The sequence below is a fragment of the Sciurus vulgaris genome (genome assembly GCF_902686455.1).
Source record: "Sciurus vulgaris genome assembly, chromosome: 3".
Taxonomy (NCBI): domain Eukaryota; kingdom Metazoa; phylum Chordata; class Mammalia; order Rodentia; family Sciuridae; genus Sciurus; species Sciurus vulgaris.
Window position 1 is genome coordinate 124,314,306 of NC_136463.1, and position 24,651 is coordinate 124,338,956.

Genomic DNA, 24,651 nt, shown 5'->3' on the forward strand with positions numbered 1-24,651 from the left:
TTTTCTCACCTTAGGCTGAATGGGGTGTGTCCTGAACAATGTTCATGATGGCTGTTTGTTAATTTGCAAACATGGAGCTTCCTGCCTTGCTCCCCTCTGGTAATTAGTATCATTAGCATTCAGCATGAACATTTAATAGCTAGATTAGGAGTTATATTCTAGTAACTTTCAGAATTACACTCAAGATAATCTATAGTCATGTACTATAGAATACAGCAAGACTTGCTTTTTTATGGTTGTTTTGATATATTTTATAAATTCAGAGGATTTGGGTGTTTTAATTTTTTTCTCTCCATTTCAAGTAATGCATAAATAAAAAGTAAAGACTTTCTATGATAAATAGAATTAGAGTCTTCGATCTATAAGTTACTTAAGAAGTCACCTATTTTAAATGTTGTATGGTTTAGGCATCTTGTACCTACTATTTTTGTTATTCTCTGATTGAACACTTTTAGTGACAGGCGAAGAACTTTGGCAAGCCTGCCTTTTAAAGAATGGTGAGAAGTAGTATAGTGTGGAGTAGATAGTGGGTGAGATTTAGAATAAGTACTTGAATTTAAATCCTTACTCCATTTTTCCTTACTCAAAGTGTAGAGAGTGCATAAAAACTAGGGATGATCAGACTTATCTGAGGTATCAGAAAAGAAGAGCAAAGGGACACATGAACTAGATCTTGAAAGATGAATTGAGTTTGCCTGGAGGACAAGATAATGCTATTCTAGGCTGAGAGAGCAACTTATAAAGACAGAGCAAGACAACATGGCACTTTGGGAAGTACTTAAAAAGGGAAAGGGAGGAAGTAAGGTTAAGAAATACGACTAAAGAAGAAGAGAGGGGCTAGCTCACAAAGGGTTTTCTTTACCTATTCCTTTAGTAGTTCACCAATCAAATGTGAAATCATGTTAATAGACTAACTTTTTAGAGGTTTTGGAAAGAGTAAAGCAAAAGGTATATAGTGAACACTGTTATGAAAACCAGGGGATTAATGATGTAGTGGTGGAGTAGAGCAGAAAAGAGTGAATCATTGGAGTCAGAACTAATAGAAAATGGATGTGGGAGATAATTCAAGTTTTCCTGTGGATGTTAGAATGAAAATGGTGTCATAACTCAAATAGGGATTATGAAAGTAAAGAAAAATTGTAGCTGGGCCAAGTTATATAATCAGGTTACTTTTTAATGTATTGATTTTGAGGTGCCTGTTGAACATCTGAAATACTATAGAGATTTTTGAATTATAACTTAAAGGTAGATACAGAACACATGGACTTGGGTGAAGTAGTGTGTACAAGTGAGAAGGAAGAAAACTAAGAAAGGCTTCTTTTCTTATGGAGAAGGTTACCCTTTAGGGCTTAGTAGGGGAAGAAGAGCACATTAAGTGAGAAAGAAGTGGAGGAACCAGGGAAGAGGGCTACCAAAATTTTAGTGGAGAAAAGAGTTAAGAATACATGTTAATATTTATTGGTAGAGTGGTAGTTTTATACAGAAACCCTATGTTTCTAATATATCATAATCTGTAATTTTAGTAGTAAAATCTAAAGTTTATTAAGTAAATTAAAGTTTGTTTTATATATAGAATTATTTTTAGAAACCATATGCATTTATATAAGCATTTGTGTACTGTAAATGTATGCATTGCTATAACTACTGTTACCATATAACAGCCTAGAAGAGTGATATTCTGTCTATTCTACAGTTAATAAAACCAAGTTTAGGTAACTTGTTTAAGGACATATGATCTGTACCAGACTTCCTGGCTTCTACTAGAGAGTGATGCTTTTTATACATAGATCGAAATCACAGTAAACCTTTTAAGTTATTTTAATAATATTTCTCACTTCCAAACCCTTTTAGAAATATAAATAAAACTTGACAATTTTAAAGTATATCATACCATAAAAGGAGTTAATTATCTATTCATTTTGTTAGTATTTTCAAAATTTTAATATCTTTTGAGATATGGTTGTTTTTCAACTTTTTAAATTAAATGTCATGGGTACATTTGATGCTTAATAATTTTTTTCTGGCTTTTTGTTTTAGTTTTACCTTTTTGATCATTTAATTATAGGTTATCCTCCTATGTCTTCAATATTTGATATTAGAGGTATTTTCACTTCTAAATGAATAATAGAGTTCATTTTTTCTTGATAAGACTAAAATTTGAAAATAGTATGTTGTATAAATATAGCGAAATGTACTAATGGTTATTTGGTCAATTCTCTTTTTTCCTACAGAAGTTATATGCAATTTTTCAGGGTTATTTTAGAAAGGTAGATATACCTCATTAAATGTGTTATTCTTTATTTCTAGTTATAGCCAGTACTAGAAACTTTCATAATAAAATGTAGCTTCAGAACATGACCCAATGTTATAATCTCAATTTTCACAGGCATGAAAAGAAAGTTTGTGTATGTGTGTGTGTGTGTGTGTGCATACGTGTTTTTTTGTTTTTTGTACTTTTCTTTTAATTGTAAAAATTCCTAGGAAGGGCAGGTATGGTGGTACATGCCTGTAATCCCAGTGTCTTGGGAGCTGAGGCAGGAGGATCACAAGTTCAAAGACACTCTTAGCTATTTAGCGAGGCCCTAAACATCCTAGTGAGACCCGGTCCCTAAATAAAGTATAAAAATGGCTGGGAATGATTCAGTGATTTAAGTGCTCCGTGGTTCCATTCCTGGTACTTTAAAAACAACAACAAACAAACAACAAAACCCTTGGAATAGTTGGATGGTATAAATACTAGAAAGTAGCAAATCTTGAATTGTATTCTTTGTTTTTTTCACTAATAATTAGGATGACCTGGCAAGGTAACTTTCTATGGGCCTATTTCTTCATCTGTAGAATAAGGAAATATTAGAATATGAAAAAATTTCCTTCTGACACTGAATTCTTTAATCATGGTAAGGGACTAGAAAAATAGGCTGGTTGCAACATTATTTCTGTGCTGGTCTTCGTTTCAATGTAATGCAGGTTATTAGAACCTTCATCTTGAAAAGATATAGTAAAAAGAGGTCTTTGGCCTGGCATGGTGTTGCAAACCTGTAATTCCAGTGACTGGGGAGGCTGAGGCAGAAGGATCACAAGTTCAAGGTCAACATGAGCAACTTAGCAAGACCCTTAGTGAGATCCTGTCTCAAAATACAAAATTAAAAAGGACTGGGGATGTAACCCAGTGGTAAAGTGTTCCTGGACTCAATACCCATTACCAATAATATGTAAGTAAGTAAATAAATAAATAAATAGGTCTTTGACTCATTTAACACCTATGTAAAGGAAATCCAAAACTTCCCACATTGCAACTGGAGATAATATTTTTCTGCCAGAAGACGTTAGTCTTTTAAACACTTTTAGTCTTTTAAATGCTTTCTTAAAATTATAAATAAAAACCCTTATAATAGTTGAATTGAAATAAAAGTCACTAATGTATCTCTCATCATGTTACTCCTTTAGTAAAAGTTCTGTTCTCAGTGTCATCCATGGAACCAGGAGGCTATGGTGGAAAAACTGGAAATCTGGGAAACTTACTTCTTTTAAAAATGGGTTAATAATAATGTTACCCACGTAGTAGAATTTTTGTGAACATTAATTGAAGTGATGTAAAGTGACTATAGTGCTTGGCATGTAATAAGTAACTTGGCTAGTGTTACTATTAGTAGAATGAAGAAATTATAACATTGACATAATTAGGAGGTGAACCGAATAAGATAATTTGATTCCTTTTTTTTCTTTGTTCTTTTTTCTTTTGATATAGAGAGATTAGATCTAAACTTGACAGAAATATTTTTTCTTCTCTGCTCCACAAAATAGAACATGTATTTTACTTATATTCTAGCTCATGTCTTCATAGCCTCCCCAAACTAGTAAACACATTACCACCACCAACACACCAGAGTTATATTAATGGCTCTTTTATAAGTTAATCATAAAAATTCTTGATTTCTAAGTCTGTTGCTCAGAGAAAATGAATCTGATGTAGTTTTGATTAATTTAGGAAATCAGTGACAATAGGTTTATTCAGCTAAATTTTTTCCCAGTTTTTACATTTAATTTTACTTATGTGTCTAAAATTGTTATCTGACTCTACAGATTTTGACTTTGGATTCATAAATATTTTTGAGTATTTGTAGCAGAATCTTTTAATCCAGTGCTTGTCACATCACAAAAAGGGACATGTGATACAAATCAAAACTTAGAATGTTTTCTGTGAATAATTTAAAATTATTAGACAAACATTTTTCTTTTAAATGTCATGAGCAGAATTTTGTTGAAAGCTAAGATTAGTGGATTATCTTTAATTCAGGTAGAAGAAATTTAAACAAGATTTAGGGAAAAATACTAGGCAAAGAAGAACTTCATCTAACAGTGAAATATAAGGATGTTGTTTCATTTTACCCAGGATAGGGAGTTGAAGTTAGTAGTAAGTTTTGGTTAGGAGGCAACCACAACAGAGCACAAATTGGCAAGGTTGCAGCATAAAGTCAAGGCAAAGCAGGAGATAAGGGGGAAAAAAAATTCCCAAGTTAAGATTGACCCATAAGGACAGTTTAGAGTCTAGTAGAAATCATTTGAATACATATTTTGGAGTTTACCTTAAAAGAGAATGTGAAGGGTTGGGGAATGTAGCTCAATGGCAGAGTGCTTACCTAGCACGTTCAAGGCCCTGGGTTCAAGCCTCAGCTCTACTAAATGAATAAATAAAAGAGAGAATGCAAAGTAATTGGAACTTGAACTTGAAGAACTGTAATGATGAGGGTAGGAGTCAGATTTCTTTATGAAATAATTAAAACTTTTGTTCAGGAAGAATTATGTGAACTTTCTATTTACATTTTCTTCAATTTTTTCAGATCAGCTGTTCCACGTTCTAGCCTTGCACATGCGACTTTATAGCATTGACTCTGAATATAATCCCTGGAAAAAGCTTACCCAGTTAGTAGAAGATATGAATTCACAGTAAGTATTATTGAAGGATTAAGATCACTTAAAACTCCTTTGAAAAGGTAGTTTTTAAATATGGAAATGAGATTGAAAAACATGAATTTTTTTGTACATTTTCCTTATGAAACATACATAATACAAATTGAAAACTGTACAGTTATGCTCTACTTAAAAATTCCATAAAAAATTTTCTCAAGTGAGAAAATATTTTTAAAGAATCCTTTTGGTTTTTATGCAGATGAAACATTCAAATGGAAGCACATCATAATAGTTGGTTGTTCTATTTATGTCAGCATTGATAAGTAGGCTAATAGCCTTAGATTCCTCCCATGAAACATTCCCCATTAGTCTTTCACCTAATGGTTTTAGCAATCTCTGATGATTCATGGCTTCCTTAGGTTGTCACAAAATAGTAATTAAAAAAAAAATTATTCCTTCTGATTTATTAGCTGGATTGTTTCTATAAAGAACGTTATCTTACCAACTATTTGTTGACCCTGAAATATAGTTTGGCAGAATGAATGCTTGATTCTTTCCCATTTTATAAAATTTCAAAGTAATGAGTTGATGCCCTGGTGACTTCCAGTGATGATCAGTAAGTTGTAGTTAATTATTTTATGACATCATGGATTTTTATATAGTTAATATGTTTCTCACTATTTCATTCTTTTCAATTCAAATTGCTCTCTTTTAGGTTAGTGAGAATCTGGTGGACTGTTGGATTTTTGGCATGGGCCAAGAAGTGATAATATTCTTGCTCTCTGATATAGCAAGTGCTCATTTTGAACATACTCCACTTTTTACCTGGAGTCAGCTATTTCTCCTTGTAGTTTCCTATAATGGCAAATGAGACTATAGTTTGGGTCCTAGGGGGTGTTTATAACTACTGTGTTATCATTACTTATAGACCATTTCAGTGATAGAGTTAAGATGTATTATTTTTTAAAGGAAAAAAGATCTTGAGTTTGTACTGGTATTTGTAATTCAAACATAAGATTGTAAGGTTTTAGTTTTATTTCCTTTTTGGTTATTCGCATCTTTTTTCTTGTACTCTAAAAATCTTTGTTCCCAATATTAACATAATTATTGATTTGTATAACTACAGTTTTTTAAAATATCAGTATTACTACTGGCCAGAAGTTCTCTTTATACTTATATAGAATATATATCACTAGGAATAGATGGCCCAAATACTATGTTTTTAATTAAATTGAAGTTTTTTTTCTTGAGTGGTTATGCCATCAACTTGATTCATAGTTAGGCTCATTTATTTCAATTCTTTTTCCTCAGTATTTTAGGACTTTTTTATTTATTTGTTTATTTTTCATTACATAAAATCATAGTTTTCCAAAGTTAAAACTAGATTTTAAAGTAAATTCAAACTCTTCCATTCCTGACTATTTGCATTTCTTTTTTGTGAAGTCTCTAATTTTTTTTGACCATTTCTAAACATTGGGTTGTTGACCTTTTCACTTATAAGACAATCCTTATGTATTGTGGATATTAGCCCTTAGTGTTAGAAGTTGCAAATATATTTTACCATATTTACCATATTTATTTTATAATTTTTTTGTCAAGCGAAGATTTGTAAAGTATAGTCATATTTTTTTTCATTCATTCTGAATTTTGAGTCATGAACATGTCTTCTCCTACTCTCTAACTGTAAAGCAATTTATCCATGTTCTCTTGTAGTATTTCTATGGTTTTAACTTTTACATTTAGGTTTCTAGACTATTTGAAATTTATTATGGCATGTGGTATAAGTAGTATTGGACCCAGTTTTATTTCATTTTTCCATATAGCTGTCAAATGTCCTACTGCTTTGCCTTCCCATAACAGTAACATTAAAACAGATCTTAAAATAAAAAAGAAAGAAAACAAGGGTAACAATATAAACATTAGTTACAAATTAATGCTGTCAACAGAAAGAGTAAGGTAGAAAAACTTAACCAGTGACACTTTATTCTAAATTATGTAGTATAATCAAATGTGATCATCCAGAATTCTTATTTTTCTTTGTACAGAGGTTATGTATTCTGGGTGTTTTTAAAAAAGGAAACATTTTAAATCCCTCAGATTGACACTTCGTACCAGTCACCAGTGGACTAAGATTTTTTTCTCAGTAATCTCTGAAATTTGTTTAAGTTGTATACTTAACACAGCAGACAAACTGGATTGTTTTTGTATATGATTGCTTCTAACTGAAATGCTGTCTTGAGTACTTGGGGGAGGTTATCTTGTACATGATATTCTTAGAGGTAATAATGCATGAACTTATTTTATAAACTCTTGGACTATGTATTTGACACGTAAAAAATGTATTGCATTGGCTGGGCGCAGTGGCACATGCCTGTAATCCCAGCAGCTTGGGAGGCTGAGGCAGGAGGATCCCAAGTTTAAAGTCAGCCTCAGCAAAAGTGAGGTGCTAAGCAACTCAGTGAGACCCTGCCTCTAAATAAAATATAAAATAGGACTGGGGATGTGTCTCAGTGGTCAAGTATCCCTGGGTTCAATACCTGGTCACCCCCGCCCTCCGCCAAACACACACACACACACACACACACACACACACACACACACAGTATTAATGTCAACCATCTCATAATAGTTAGCCTGTAAATATTGTTGTATAATTTTCTTTGATCAAAAACATTTTGGTCTAAGTAGTGCTGTCAGGATTTTCTTCAGTGCCATTTAGCAAACCATCTGTCTTTAGTCTATGCAACTAGCAAAAATTTGAATAATACTTCAGAGTACCTTACAGTTGTCACTTTTAAAATTCTTCACTGTTCTTGTGGAATTGGATCTTTAACAAAATTAGAGGGAAGCCCCAAGGAAATTTACTTGAGAAAAGCCAACATTTCCAGGTTAAATAGTGGAATCTACTAAAGATAATCAATAATGTCTACCCATCTCAACCCTCCAAAGTTTGCAGAGTGTTGAGACTGTTGTTTGTGCTTATTTGTGGGGGAATAAAATTGGCACCAAATTTTTGGGTTCCACGTCCCTCATGGAAAATAAGCAGTTACTTAAATTGACTTGCAGACAAAGTAGAAACGAACCTGCATGATGTTGTTTTTGTAAAGATGACATTTTTTCCATCTGAGCACACGTGATCCAATTTCCTGTCAATCACAATATTGTATAAAGAACAGCAGAACTGAAGGGGAGAAGTGACTTCTGTACACACTGAATTGCTCTGCATGGTTTTATTTGAGATAATCGGTGTAAGAATCTTGACACTTTTATATTTGGAAACATCAAATAAAAATGGAGATTATAAAAAAAAAGAGGGTGAAGACACTTTTTGTTTAGTGACATGGAAAGATTACCACTAAGATACAATAATAAAAGATAAATCCAGGAGAAGAAAAATGTGTAGATTATGCCAATGTTTGTGTAATAGAAGTGGGGGGTGGTGGATGAGAAAATAATTTTGTGCTCATTTGTTAAAAAAAAAAAACCAATCCAGACATACATATCTGGATATTGAATTTACACCAGAGATGATACTAAAGAGCTTTATTTTCATTAAAAATATACTGAGTTAAATGGAACTTCATATGGGAAATAATTAATATTGACCCCTACCATACTACTCAAATTTTGCCAGTTGTTTCAGTAAAATATATAGCAAAAGAAAATTCAAGATCATGCTTGCATTTGTTGTCATGTATCTTTAAACTGAAATTGGTCCTGCGTTTTTCTTTGTATTTCATGATGTTGACACTTTTTAAAAAGTTTAGTCCATTTAATTTGGTAGAATATCTTTTAATTTGTTTTTCTCCTGCTGATTAGGTTCAGATTATACACTTTGGGCAAAATACCACATACTTATGTTGTGGTACTTATGTGTTATGTGTGTTTTTTTTTTTTAACTGTACCAGAGATTGAACCCAGGACCTTGAGCAGGCTAGGCAAGGGCTCTACCACTGAGCTATATCCCCAGTCCTATTGTATGTCATAAGAGGAGGCACATGTTATTGATTTATCTCTTATGATAATAACTCTGATTATTTAGTTAAGGAGATATCCACCAAGTTTTCTCCTATAGAGTTATTTTACCTTTTATCATTAGTGAGTATCTTATGGGAAGACACTTAGATGTGCTATATATATATATATATCCTGCTACACCTCAAAACAAAAATAAAACTTTGTGTGTTTATAGACAAAATTAGCAAGCTATGAGTATTTTGCATGTTATGGTGAGGAAAATTACTTTCATTGATGTTAGCTAGTAATTTTCTAGCTAGACCTTAAAAACTCAAGGGCAAAGATAGTGTAGATGTAAAGGATTAGAATTCCTGAATCTAAAAGATATTCACCAAACAAAAAGTTTCTAAGCTTAATGTTGGTGAATCAGAAGTTTAAAGTGCAGACGTAGGTACTTTCCTTTTCCTAATGCTTAATGCCACATTATGTGGATGTATATAAAAAACTTTATCTAACTTTATATATTTAACTTTATTGTTACCAGTAACTATATATATTAAATACTTCTTTTATCCTCATTTTTACACATAAGGAACATGAGGCTTAGAAAAGTTAATCACATGTACTTTTGGGGAACATGGCTATTAAGGGATAGAACTGTGATTTGAATCTAAATCTTCCTGATTCCAGAGGCTAAGCTTTAACTATTATTCTATGCTTCCTTTCCTAGTATTAGGAGGTCTGAGGAATTTCTTGAAAATCTGGTTGTACCCCTCCCTCACCACATACACATATGTATTCTCTCTTTTATGATTCATTAGTTCATTACACTGAGGTATTAGTTAATTGTAATATGTCATGTGTTTCATATCTACATATTTTTAAATTGAAATCTCTTTTTTCTGTTTTTTCACTTCAGTACTTTTCCAGCATAAAATTCTGTGTCTAATAATGTAGGTTTTTCCATGCATACTTTTATTGATTGTTCCTAATGAAAATTATTTCCTTAACTTCTAATTTCATCATGTTGATGATAAATGAGTTTTTTTTAAGTGGGAAATTTATTCCTATTTACTCTATTCCTCCCAATTTTTCTTAGTATTTGTAAAGGTAAGAGTAAAACACATAATTTTTATACTCTGGATTCAAAAGACTAAAATCTTTGAGAAAGAAACAAAAAGAAACACAACTTTTTATTAAAAAGTAGTTTTAGGTTCAGAGTGAAATTTAAAAGGGAAGGTATAGATATTTCTTACATGCCCTTAAGCTCTCACACATGCATTGCCTACTGTATTATTAATACCTATCACCAGGGTAGTACATTTGTTAAAATTAATGAACCTACATTGATACATGATAACCACCCAAAGTCTATAATTCACATTAGTCTTCACACTTAGATGTCTAGTTTTAGTTTCTTTTGCAACCCTTTAATTTGTTCATCCACTTATCTTTCCATTAATTTTTCATTTGTTCACTTATTCTGCTAGTTTTATTAACTCTTTGAATCCTGACATTGGGATATAATTGTAAAGGTGATAAAGTTCCTGAGGAAGCTTTATCCACATACTAACAATATAGAGAATTAGAAGAGTGTAAATTTGGAGGAGATTGAATAGTTGGAAGGCAGTGACCATAAGGGTATCCAAAAGTGAGTGAAGATAAACTCTTTAGGACTTAGCGTCAGTTAAATGTGGGGCAGGTGAGAGAAGACAGGTTTGGAATATCTCCAAATTTGTAGCTTATTTATGCAGTATACTTTTATTGTGTGAATACATGTTTCAGGCATTGTGCTGAGTGCTGAAGGATGAAAGATACCATTTATATTATAAAATTATAGAAGGGAGAACAGATTAATTGTGACTGTTTGGGAGTATATATATGGAGTAGAGTGGAAAGATTCTGAGTTCATTTTTAGATATGTTGAGTTTGAACTGCCTGTTGGATATACATACAAGTGGAAATAATGAATATTCAGATACAGATTTCAGGAGAGTTATGAATAGACATACAGACTTGGGAGTCATCAACGTGTATCTGATGACTGAGATCATGGGTTAGGCTAGTAGGTCTTTCAAGAAGAGCCATTAGTGTGAAAAGACAGAATTAAAACCTTGGGAAAGGCTCTAGGTTGGTCAGAGAAAGAAGAACCTGTGAAGACTGAAATGGAGAAGTCTGATATGTAGAAGGGAACTTAAAGCAGTGTGTAATAAAAGCTGAGTGTTCAGTTGTATCCAGAGTCAAGTCATATGTCAGTAAGATAAGGATTTAACATATTCACTAAATTTTATAATTAGGAGATCATTGTTGAGCATGTGGAAAACTGGTTCTGTGGCATATTAAAATAATAGAAATGGTATCCCTCCAATATATTTTTCCTTCCTTCCTTCTTTCCTTTTTTAAATTTGAAGAACTTCAGTCTTGAAGATTGAGAAGCTACAGAGGCTTGAGAGACAGGATAGTAGTAGAATTCATAGTCTTATATTAAGAGATATTTATAAGCTGGGTGCAGTGGAACATGCCTGTTATCCCAGTGTCTTGGGAGAATGAGGCAGGAGGATCACAAGTTTGGGGTCAGCCTCAGCAACTTAACAAGACCCTGACTCAAAATAAAAAATAAGGGCTGGGAATATAGCTCAGTGGTAAAGCTCAGCGGTAAAGCACCTCTGGGTGCAATTGCCATGACCAAACAAAAAACAATAATGAGATTTGTAGAAAATGGAGAAATTCAAAGGAGTTTTCCCCTGGCAAAACTGCTGTGGTGTTTTTCTCACAGCAGCAGGAATTGACTTATTTACCAATGTGTACAGTGCCTGGTCCATAATAAATAATTAATAAATATTTATTGAATAAAGAAGCCTATTAAAAGAGTTGAACAATTTTGCTTATTCCATGTCTAGTAAGAAGTATAGTTTGAGAACTTAGCCAGTTCTCTAAACTCCTATTTACTTTTGTTCTCTAATATTAAAAATTAAACCATAATCAAAAAATTTAATCTTCTAGGGCTGTGGGTGTAGATCAGTGTTAGAACGCTTGCCTCACAGATGTGAAGCCCGGGGTTCAATCTTCAGAATCACAAAAATTAAAACTAAATAAATAAAATGAAAAGGTAACATTCTGAAAGTATCCTAAATATTCTTTTAGAATAAGCTCTACTTTATAATAGATTCTATGTTTTTTTCATGGTACTACACATTCATAAGGTTTACTACACTGCCTTTTATAGTATATTTTAAGTTTTGCTTTGGTTATTATCTTTTTTGAAACTTTGCAAATGTTAAAAATTCTATTTGAATTTTATGTTAGTCATAAAGTTGAAATAGCTTTTTACTAAGAGCTTTTTACTAACCAGGCCTTTTCAATACAACTTGACTTGTGAATTCTCCCTGTCCCTCTCTAGAATGTGAGCATTTATTTCTTTTTTGCTTAGTGATAGTCATTTGTCATGGTCCTCTCATCACTCAACCACAGCCTCTAATTCAGAAGATACCTGATGAAGGATAATAGGAGATGAAGAAAGACAAACATACATACATAGAGAGTAAAAGGTGGGACCAGGTAGTTCAGCCAACACCTGATGGGGGAAGACTGACACCAGAGTTAGCTCAGCATGTTTATTATATAGGTTTCATCAGCAAAAGGTTAATTGTTGGACAGTTTCATTGGGGTCATCTTGTTTTGCTCAGAATTCACTATCACTGGAAGTTGGTGTCTGAACCCAAGGCCAAAACTGATAACTGCTGCGTGACTTTGCAGTATCCCCACTTCCCACCTCCCCACAGCAACTCAGCCATAATGCCTGACTTTTGTACAGGCAGCTTCCAGCAAAAAAGTAGCCACGAGAGAGTCAGAGGCCATAATTTGATTCAAATCATGGCTCTCCACAGTCATTGCTATGACTATGGGGTAGCTATGAGCTACCCCATTTGTCTTGAAACTGATTCTCTTATATTTCATTTAATGCTTCACTCAATTTCTATAATTTTAAGAGATCAGAAGGACTCATAAGTTAATCTATCCCAGTTGTTTACTTTGGTAAGATTTAGTGAAGTATATATAATTTTTTCAAATTAGGAAGAGGAAATTATGAGTCTAAAAAATTATATTTTTAGGCAAAAAACTATCTTTTAAGATTTCTCACTTATCTTTAATGATTTTATTTCTGTTTCTTAGACATATGTGGGATATAAAATGAATTAGAAAGAAAAGATATACAATACTATCTAAAATGATTATTCATTTTTTTTTAGGCTAGGAAATGAAGAACAGCAGCCTGAGGTTCCAATTCTTTATCATGATGTAACATCCCTTTTGCTTATCCAGATCTTAATGATGCCACAACCTTTACACAAAGGTATGTTTTTATAATTCACATTCTTATATACTATACATTATTATATACCATATTTTTATGACTATTCTGGAGACTAAAGGGTCAATTAGAGGGTTCAGTCTGCTGCAAATTTTTGTGATAAAGAACTTTTTTATTATTAGTAGTAAGTGATTATCATATGTAAGAAGATGACAATGAAATAAAGGTAGTTTTTTTCTTCTGAGTTTGTTTTCAGTATTGTCAATAAGAGGTAAAGAATGGGGAAAGTATTCTGAAAACCTTTGTTTTAAAAAAAATGGAAATGATAATATAAACCCAAGTTTGAAAAATAGAGCACATTGTCAGTTTTAATGCCTCATCTTATCTATGTATATCCATAGTTCAATGTATCGGAATTGTAAAGCTATTAAAAATGTGATGTCCTGTCATTTTAGGCTAGTGCTAATGTAATAACATTATTGTATTAATAGCATTAATATTATATTAGCAATGTTTATTGCTTAAGTCTTCATAGTTTTCACTTGAAGACATTTTAAATATTCTCTCAGATAATTAATATCCTTCTGTGTTAGAAAAAGTAATTGTCTTTTGTATTTTGTTCTGCTATTATAAGTTATAGTAGAATGAACATCTATGGATGTGTGAAAGCATTCTTCCTGGAGAAGACATTCTTTTTATGTAAATTTGATCATTTGATAAAAATCACTTACCTAAGGATATTAAGTGATCATTTATTTTAAATATAGACAAATTATGATATTTCATGTAAATTTTTATAATATTCTTAAAGAGTAAAATGTCTTCAAGAAACATATTACTCAACTTTTTGTTGCTATGACCAAAATACCTGACATAAAAAACTTAAAGGAAGACATATTTTGGCACATGGTTTCAAAGGTTTCAGTCTACTGTTCATCAGCCCCATTGCTTCAAGCCTGAAGTGAGGCAGAACATCATGTCAGAAGACATGACAGAGCAAAACTATTTACTTTATGACAGCTAGAATGCAGAGAAAGAGAGAGACACACAAAAAATACCTCCTTCCAACTAGGCCCTACCTCCTAAAGTTTCCACACCTCCCACTAATGTCATCAGATGGTTAGTCCATCAATGGATTAATCCACTAATGAGATCAGAGCACTTGTGACCCAATCACTTCTCAAAGCCCCACTTCTGAACATTTTTGCATTGGGAACCAGTCCTTCCAGATCTAAGTTATAACAGTAAGCAAGCATAATATTTTATTTATATAGCTCTGTGAATTTTTAGTTATTATTTTTTAAATTTAAGATTCACATAGGAACTGGGGATGTAACTCAGTGGTAGAGTGCTTGCCTATCATATGCAAGGCCCAGTAAGCAAGCACTCCCCATTTCTTCCTTCCACTAACATTCAGATATTTTTTCATATTACTTTTTTTGGATTTGGTTGTGTCTATGAATTTAATCATTTATGTTTATAGACTTTAAAATCTAAACCTGTCAGATAACCTCAATGTAATTATTCTTGCAAAATCAGTTTCAAATTCTGTAGGTGTTCCCCCTGACCCCTGACCCCTCGTGTCACTTTGGTTAGTTTTCGGAAACAGTTGTCTGGTAGTCATGCCGGTTTACTCCTAATTGTGCTATTTTAATTATACCAGTCATATTACATTTTGAAATATAAAGTCACTTTGTTTTATATCTTAAGATATTTAAACATTTTATTTTAAATATGTCTGTACTTATTAGTTATTACCTAAACGTGAAAAACTAAAAGGGAAGACACTTGACATACAGAAAGATTTTTAATTTTCATGATCAATATTTAATCTGAAGAGAAAAATATTTTAGTTAAGAGTGAAGGACCTGTTGTTTGAGTGTCTGAGTTGTCGCTGTTGTATCATTGCCACAAGGGAACTGTTGGTACTAGTTTTCAACAGAAAGTGAAGTTGATGGTGAAAGGGGTTTTAATGCACTGAATCAATTGAAACCACAGAATTTAATTTAGTAGAAACAGATCTTAAAATTGTGTTCTAAAATGTATCAAGAAAATTAATCTGTTTAATTTAATAATGATTAAATTAATAGACTAGATTCAGGAAAACAACTGTGTAAAATCTGTAATTTTGTTAGTGTGTTTTAAAGTAATATCATTTTTTAAAAATGGTGCCTTTTGTGGACATGCTTATTAAGCAAATGTTTATTTAGTACTTAGTTGTGAAAGTCATTGCCCAGTTTGCCCAAGAAATAGTCAATGACTACCTACTCAAAGAAACCAGGTTGAGACTTCTTTGCCAAATACTGCAGATACAAAGATGAATAAAATATGGATTTTGCCTTTGGGGAATCAGCAAAGTAGTTAGCAGCCAATAGATTCACCTGTAGTTAGAATTACTTTGAAAAACCCATGCTTTATATTTATTTTAAGATTGGGTTATCTGTATGGTTTAGTCAGCTGTCACTGTGATGAATTATTTCAGACAGTCAATTTAAAGGAGGAATAGTTTATTTTGCTTATGGTTTCCCTGTAGCTGTTGAGCCTGTGGTAAGGGAGTATATTGTGATGGAAGTACATGGTGGAGGAAAATGCTTACCTCATAGTGGCTGGGAAGCAATTAGAAAGAGAGAGAGAAAGGGGCCAGGGTCATGATATCCCCTTCAAGGGCATACCCCCTCTACTCTTAACTATAGGCTCTACCTCCTAAAGGTTCCACTACCTCCCAATAGGTCCACAGGCATGTAACCAAGTCTTTAGCACATTTTTGGGGGGATTTTGGGGGAACATTTAAAACCCAAACTATAGCACAGTACTATTTTTATAAAACTGCTGTCAAGCACATATTTTGTTCACTGTCATTGTAGTGATGAATTGCTCTTAGAATTTAGGACTGGACCAAAAAAAAAATAAAAACACATTCTTTATTAAATGTCTTTTTTACACATTGAACCTTGAGTAACAAGAGAACTTTGCTTCAACTGCGAGGAAGCTCAAAGAGATGGAAGGTTTCTTAATTATATTAAGTAACTTGAATTTTCCTCAGACAACTTTTGTGGGATGTGGGGAGTTATAGATAAAGAAGATAGAGTTGTTAATATAAATTCATTTTGCCCTGTACTGTTGACCTAATAGTTAATAACAGTTGTGTGTTATTATGTGTGTATGTGTATGTCTTTAATGTGTGTCTGTGTATGTGTGTATGCTTGCGCATGTTTACTGATGGGGATTGTGTCTGTTTTTATTTTAGAAATGGAGGAACTTTTTACTGTAAGAGGGAAATGAGGGGAGGGTAGGGGGCAGGGAGAAGGAAAGATGATGGAATGTGGCAAACATCATTACTCTATGTACATGTATGATTACATGAATGGTGTGATTCTACATTGTATACAACCAGAGAAATGAAAAGTTGTACCCCATTTATGTACAATGAATCAAAATGCATTCTGCTGTCATGTATAACTAAATAGAACAAATAATAAGAAAAATAAATATATATTTTTATAACTGTTTATTGGTTGTTGTTACATGAGGAAAGGAAGGAAAAATTTCAGTTTTTTTAAAAATATTTTTTAACTGTCAGTGAATCTTTATTTATTTATATGCAGTGCTGAGGATTGAACCCAGGACTTTACACATGCCAGGCAAATGCTCTACCACAACTCCAGCCCAAATTTTACTGTTTACATGTACTAGAATGTTAAATGCTTCCTGAAAGTAGGTTGTTGCCAAAACCTATCTGAACACTTTTTAAGCTTTTTTTAAAGCACTAGTTTCAGGTTAAAAGACCTTCTTCCACCACTTGTCTCGTTAGAAGTTCAAACTAAATATATTAAAAACAAGCATTTGTTTTCTTTGATCTTCTTTATGTCCCTGAATCTTATTCATCATACTACCCATCATATCACTGGCTTCCAAAGAATAAGTTTGGAAATAACTTTTTTTAAATTTATTTTTATTGTAAACAAATGGGATACATGTTGTTTCTGTTTGTACATGGAGTAACAGCATGCCATTTGCATATTCATACATTTACATAGAGTAATGACGTTTGATTCATTCCGTTATTTTTTCCTTCCCCCCCACCCCTCCCACCTCTCTTTTCCCTCTATACAGTCCCTCCTTCCTCCATTCTTGCCCCCCTCCCACCCCCCATTATGTGTCATCATCCACTTATCAGTGAGATCATTTCGTCTTTTGGATTTTTGAGATTGGCTTATCTCACTTAACATGATATTCTCCAATTTCATCCATTTGCCTGTAAATGCCATAATTTTATTATTCTTTATAGCTGAGTAATATTCCATTGTGTGTGTGTATGTATGTGTGTGTGTGTGTATATATATATATATATATATATATATCACAGTTTCTTTATCCATTCATCAATTGAAGGGCATCTAGGTTGGTTCCACAGTCTGGCTATTGTGAATTGAGCAGCTATGAACATTGATGTGGCTGTTTCTCTGTAGTATGCTGGTTTTAAGTCCTTTGGGTATAGGCTGAGGAGTGGGATAGCTGGGTCAAATGGTAGGTCCATTCCAAGTTTTCTAAGGAATCTCTACACTGCTTTCCAGAGTGGCTGCACTAATTTGCAGCCCCACCAGCAATGTATGAATGTACCTTCTTCCCCACATCCTTGCCAACACCTATCGTTACTTGTATTCTTGATAATCGCCATTCTAATTGGGGTGAGATGGAATCTTAGTGTAGTTTTGATTTGCATTTCTCTTATTACTAAAGATGGTGAACATTTTTTCATATATTTGTTGATTGCTTGTAGATCTTCTTCTGTGAAGTGTCTGTTCATATCCTTAGCCCATTTGTCGATTGGGTTATTTGTATTCTTGGTGTAGAGTTTTTTGAGTTCTTTATATATTCTGGAAATTAGTGCTGTATCTGAAGTATGAGTGGCAAAGATATTCTCCCACTCTGTAGGCTCTCTCTTCCCTTTGCTGATAGTTTCCTTTGCTGAGAGAAAGCTATTTAGTTTGAATCTATCCCAGTTATTGATTCTTGCTTTTATTTCTTGTGCTATGGGAGTCCTGTTAAGGAAGTCTGATCCTAAGCCAACAAGGTGAAGATTTGGACCAACTTTTTCTTCTATAAGATGCAGGGTCTCTGGTCTGATTTCAAGGTCCTTGATCCATTGTGAGTTGAGTTTTGTGCAGGGTGAGAGATAGGGGTTTAGTTTCCATCTGTTGCATATGGATTTCCAGTTTTCCCAGCACCATTTGTTGAACAGGCTGTCTTTTTCTCCATTGCATATTTTTGGCATCTTTGTCTAGTATTAGAAAATTGTATTTATTTGGGTTTGTGTCCATGTCCTCTATTCTGTACCATTGATCTACCTGTCTGTTTTGGTCCTAATACCATGCTGTTTTTGTTACTATTGCTTTGTAGTATAGTTGAAGTTCTGGTATTGCGATACCCCCTGTTTCATTCTTCCTGCTAAGGATTGCTTTAGCTATTCTGGGTTTCTTATTCTTCCAGATGAATTTCGTGATTGCTTGCTCTATTTCTGTAAGTTCGTCATTGGGATTTTAATTGGAATTGCATTGAATCTGTATAGCACTTTAGGTAGTATGGCCATTTTGACAATATTAATTCTGCCTATCCAAGAACATGGGAGATCTTTCCATCTTCTAAGGTCTTCCTTAATTTCTTTCTTCAATGTTTTGTAGTTTTCATTGTAGAGATCTTTTACCTCTTTGGTTAGATTGATTCCCAAGTATTTTATTTTTTTTGAGACTATTGCAAATGGGGTTGTTTCCTCATTTCCCTTTCAGCTGTTTTGTCACTTGCGTATAAAAATGCTTTTAGATTTATGCATGTTGATTTTATAGCCTGCTATTTTGCTGAATTCATTGATGAGATCTGGAAGTTTTCTGGAGGAGGTTTTTGGATCCTCTAAATATAGAATCATGTCATCCGCAAATAGTGACAGCTTAAGTTCCTCTTTTCCAATCATATCCCTTTAATTTCTTTGGTCTGCCTAATTGCTCTGGCTAGAGTTTCGAGGACAATGTTGAGTAGAAGTGGTGAAAGAGGACATCCCTGTCTTGTTCACATTTTAAAGGGAATGGTTTCAGTTTTTCTCCATTAAGAATGATGTTGGCCATGGGCTTAGCATAAATAGCCTTTACAATGTTCAGGAATGTTCCTGATGATGCATGCATGATGCAAAAGGAAATATCACGACAGACACCACTGAAATACAGAACATAATGAGAAGCTACTTGGAAAGTCTGTATTCCAACAAGATAGAAACTTCCGAAGACATTGACAAATTTCTAGAGACATATGCTCCTCCCAAACTGAACCAGGAGGACATATACAATTTAAACAGATCAATATCAAGCAATGAAATAGAAGAAGCCATTAAAAATCTACCATCCAAGAAAAGCCCAGGACCAGACGGATTCTCAGCCGAGTTCTACAAGACCTTCAAAGAAGAACTCATTCCAATACTTCTCAAAGTATTCCAGGAAATAGAAAAGGAGGGTACCCTACCAAACTCATTCTATGAAGCTACTATCACCCTCATACCCAAACCAGGAAAAGACACATCAAGGAAAGAAAATTTTAGACCAATATCCTTGATGAATATAGATGCTAAGATCCTTAACAAAATATTGGCAAACTGTATCCAAAAACATATTAAGAAAATTGTGCACCACGATCAAGTGGGGTTCATCCCTGGAATGCAAGGATGGTTCAGCATCTGTAAATCAATAAACGTAATCCATCATGTCAATAGACTTAAGGATAAAAATCATATGGTTATTTCAGTTGACGCAGAAAAAGCGTTCGACAAAATACAACACCCCTTCATGCTCAAAACACTAGAAAAAATAGGGATAGTAGGAACATTCATGATTAGTTTTTTATGTCCAAGGGGAAAGACATTTTATTTCTGAGGATCAGGTTTGGCTATATATTGCAATGAGGAAACAAAAACCAACACATAGTATTTAAGCTTAAAAAAGATTAAAACTTCTTTCTCTTTCATGTAAAAAGAAATGTGAAAGTAGGCAGGCCTATTTTGCTTCACAGCACCAAATTGCTTATGATATGGTTTTCATCTTCCTAGAGTTCCAGCCATCACATTCTAGTTCTGTAGGATGTAGAGCTGAGGTAAGAACTTCACTCTTAAGAAGCCACTTTAGACTGAGTGTGGTGGCACACTACTGTAATCCTAGTGGCTCAGGGGACTGAGGCAGGAGGATTGCCAGTTAAAAACCAGCCTCATCAACTTAATGAGACTGCAAGCAACTTAGCAAGACCCTGTCTCAAAATAAAAAATTTAAAAAGAGCTTGGGGATGTGGCTCAGTAGCTAAGAGCCCCTGGGTTCAATCCCTGGTTTTAAAAAAAAAAAAAGCCATCTTAGAAGATCCACTAAAAACATAACAATTTTATGTCTTCAGCTAAAATTCTTCCTTCATTTTGAACCTTCTGAGTTTAAAGCTTAAAATCATTATCTTTAGTAAGGAAGGGTCAATTACTTGGATCATATTACTGTTTTTTCCCCATCTCACTGTCATTGAGGAGCTTCACAAATCTGTTCTAACTGTGCCTTATAGGGTAGTGATTCCAGGATTTTTTGGAGCATCTGGTATTGGGGATTATATTCCAAGAATCCATAGGCAAGGCCCATGAAAGAGAGATAGGACATTACTTTTATTATTTGCCATTGATTTTAAAAGAGAAAATGTTTCAGTTTTGCTTTGTTATATACCAGAGCTTTAAAAATAAATGCTTATTTTAGAATATCTCAAACATTCATAACAGTTAAAAACAGAGTTTGGTGAAGTCTTAGGTACCTACCACTTATCAACTCACAGCCAACCTTGTTTTTATTTATATCCTCAACAAGTCCTTCCTCCCTCCTACCCTTATTTTGAAGCAAAGCTCAGATCTCATATTTTATCCATATAGTCTTCATTATGTATCTCTAAAATGTAAGAATTATTTTAATAAACATAATTGTACTTCTATGAACAAATTTTTAAAGGGAGTTATGTTTTAATATCATTAAACATTTAGTCAGTAGATTTCCATAGTTCATTCTTATAATTGATTTCTTACAGTTGGTTTGTTTGACTTGGGATCCAAACAAGGTTGACACATTGGATTTGGTGGTAATAGCTCTTCCCTTTCTCCCCTAACATTTGATTTGTTGAAAAATTTTGATCTTTTGTCCATAGAGTTTTCCATAATCCAAATTTTGCTAATTGGATTCCCATGGAATTGTTTAGCAATATGTTCTGCCCTTGTGTGTTTCCTACAAAGTGGAAGATAAATTTAGACATATGGATTCAGTTTCTTATTTCTTTTTCTTTGTTCATTTCATGGACAGTGTTAAAAACTTTTATCAGGAGAATAATATCAATTTGCCTCTCTGAATGTGACATTCAAGGGTATTGATTGCCTTGATTTATTCCTTAATTACTTTGTTAGTTGAATTTTTTTTTTTTTTTTTTTTTTTTTTTTTTTTTGTACCAGGGGTAAACCCAGGGGCGCATTATTACTGAGTCATATTACCGGCCTTTTTTTATTTTTTATTTTGAAACACAGTCTCACTAAGTTGCTGAGGTTGATTTTGAACTTCTGACCTTCATTCCTCAACCTCCAGAGTTGCTCGGTTTACAAGTGTGTGCCACCATGCCAGGGAAAATTCTTATAAAAAGAATTTTTTTCTATTACCCATTGGTAGAGTTGATACACAAAGGCTTTATTTTTTAATTTACCAGTTTGCAGAAAGATGACACTTATTTTTAGTGTTTTCCAAAGATGTTTTCTTTTTTATTTTTCAATACAATTACAAATTCATGAATTTAAAAATATTTGATGTCTTTCAGTCTCACTGTGAATAGTAACTTAAAATTCTTTAGGCTGACTCATGTTCTGTTCATGTGACCTTAGCAGTCTTTGATAGTTTCTTAGGAACTATTTTTAATCTGTGGTTCCAGAGTTCATTAGTGGACTTCATGGAATCCATGAATCTTCTAAAGTGATAGAAAAATTTGTGTGTATATGTACATTGTTTTCTAAAAATAGTTCTATAGCTCTTAACAGATTTCTAAAACAATCTTGATCCCTAAAAAGTCAATTATTTGCAGGACATGGTGCCACACACCTGAACCTTGGGAGGCTGAGGCAGGAGGATCACAAGTTCAAAGCCAGTCTCAGCAACTTAGCAAAGCCCTAAGCACCTTAGCAAGATCCTGTCCCAAAGTAAAAGATAAAAAGGGATGGGTATGGCTCAAATAGTCCTGGGTTCAATCCCTGGTACCTGCCCCCCAAAGTCAATTATTTATTAATTCTATTGAGAACTTCTGGCAATAGTTCTACAATAAGGAACAGCAGTAAAGAGATTGTGTCTGCAGTTATAGAATCAGCAGAGTATGGTGGGGTGAGAAAACAGGTCACAGAATTATCAAGAGTTGTTGGGGAGGGAGAAAACAGAAACTACACATGAGTATAATTCACAGGGGATAGCTTATTGTTTGTCTTTAAGATAGGAGAGTTTTAAACATGTTTAAATGTTTAAATTATTGCCATTTCTCTGTTTTTTTTTTTTTTTTTTTAACTTAGTAAGTACTGGTGGTCCTTTACTTGAACTGATACCTTCTCTTGGAAGTATTTCTCTTGGGTATCCCTTGTTCCCTTTCCCACAATAACTTACTCAGACTTCTCTTTTGACACTTGTCTTATGTCCCAATAGATTTTTAAAAATCTCTCTCTCTAAACTATCATCAGTTCCTCTAGAACTAGTGTTACATTACATGTGTCTATAATGCATAATATTCTCAGCAGGTATGGAATGTAATGGATATATTAAAAATTTGTCTTATTTTCTGCTAAATGGCTTATTTTCTGTTTTGAAATTCAAGAAAGCTCTTACTTTCATTAGAATCTTTATATTTTATTTTGTGATCACTTCCATGTAATGTTTGTGGAGAATGTTGGTAGTTTATTAGAACCAAAATTCAATTGCCTAAAGTATGCCTAAGGGAACAGCATTAACTACCTTATTAGTTGTTGGATGGATTTAGGATCTTTTCTTCAGTCTCTCTTGATAAAGGCAAATAAAGTCTTTTTAAACTGGGCTTTTCACTCATCAAAGAGAAAATAGATTCCAGCTTATCACACAGAAAAGCATATCATAAATTAATTTATGAGAGGATCAGAGCACATGTAATTAGTAACTGTAGATCATAAAAAAGAAGAATAAGATTGGATGTTTGCAAATGATATGTGCAAATTACTGTTGGAAGCAGTGGAGCAGTATATATTTTTAACAAACTTTTTCATGATTATTTTAGGAAAAGAATAAAATATATGATGCCATCTTCAGATCATGTCCTACTTCTTGTATGTTTTTCACTGAGGGGTTTTATGTTTTACATGTATTCTACCTTGTTCTAAAAGAAACTTGGAGCATTTTGTATTAACTCTAAAAAAGTTTAGGAAAGGAACTTATGCAAGCATCTGAATCCTGTTTGTCTTCTTATCACCTGCACTAAGCCTTGTTACTTGTAGGCAAACCAGTACATCAATGGATATTTGTTGACCAGCTCTATTTTTCCAGGAGACTGCTGTGCTGATTTCTTAAAAAACTCAGCACCAGTCATAGAGTGGATTCTTACTAAATACTCAATTTTCTAATTGCTGTCCATGTTTTTGTGCCTTACTCACTTAAAAAAAAAAAAAAGACAAAATTTGCTTATTATTCACATTTTGTTGACATGATTCCAGAGTCAAGCCCTTGTCCTAGTTAATGTAGATATCATTAGAACTATTTATTCGGGTTGGGGATATAGCTTAATTGGTAGAGTGCTTGCCTCACAAGCACAAGGCCCTGGGTTCAAATCCCCAGCACCGCAAAAAAAAAAAAAAAAAAAAAAAGAACTATTTATTCCATTTCCAGTGTTGTGTCTTGATTTGGGGTGGGTAGAGGAGGAAAAGGAAAGAAACATGAGCAAAGATTTTTATTTGATGTTTATTTAAGATGTTATTTTATTTTATTTTTTATTTTTTTATTTTTTTTTATTGTAAACAAATGGGATACATGTTGTTTCTCTGTTTGTACATGGCGTAAAGGCATACCATTTGTGTAATCATAAATTTACATAGAGCAATGTTGTTTGATTCATTCTGTTATTTTTTCCCTTCCCCCCACCCCTCCCACCCCTCTTTACCCTCTATACAGTAGTTCCTTCCTCCATACTTGCCCCCCTCCCTAACCCTAACTCCAACCCTTCCCTCCCCCCCATTATGTGTCATCCTCCACTTATCAGCGATATCATTCGTCCTTTGGCTTTTTGAGATCCGCCTATCTCACTTAGCATGATATTCTCCAATTTCATCCATTTGCCTGCAAATGTCATAATTTTATCATTCTTTATGGCTGAGTAATATTCCATTGTATATATATACCACAGTTTCTTTTAAGATGTTATTTTAATTT

At 33.4% G+C, this 24,651-nt stretch overlaps 1 protein-coding gene across 7 annotated transcripts in view; it reads left to right on the plus strand.

The window, feature by feature from the left end:
• UBR3 (ubiquitin protein ligase E3 component n-recognin 3) overlaps positions 1-24,651 on the plus strand; it is a 210,515-nt gene that overhangs the window by 154,127 nt on the left and 31,737 nt on the right. For all 7 annotated transcript variants that reach the window (XM_079135462.1, XM_079135466.1, XM_079135463.1 and 4 more), the window contains 2 exons: positions 4,842-4,947; positions 13,119-13,222. In XM_079135462.1, the coding sequence (XP_078991588.1) occupies positions 4,842-4,947; positions 13,119-13,222 (210 nt within the window). The remainder of the gene's footprint in view (positions 1-4,841; positions 4,948-13,118; positions 13,223-24,651) is intronic.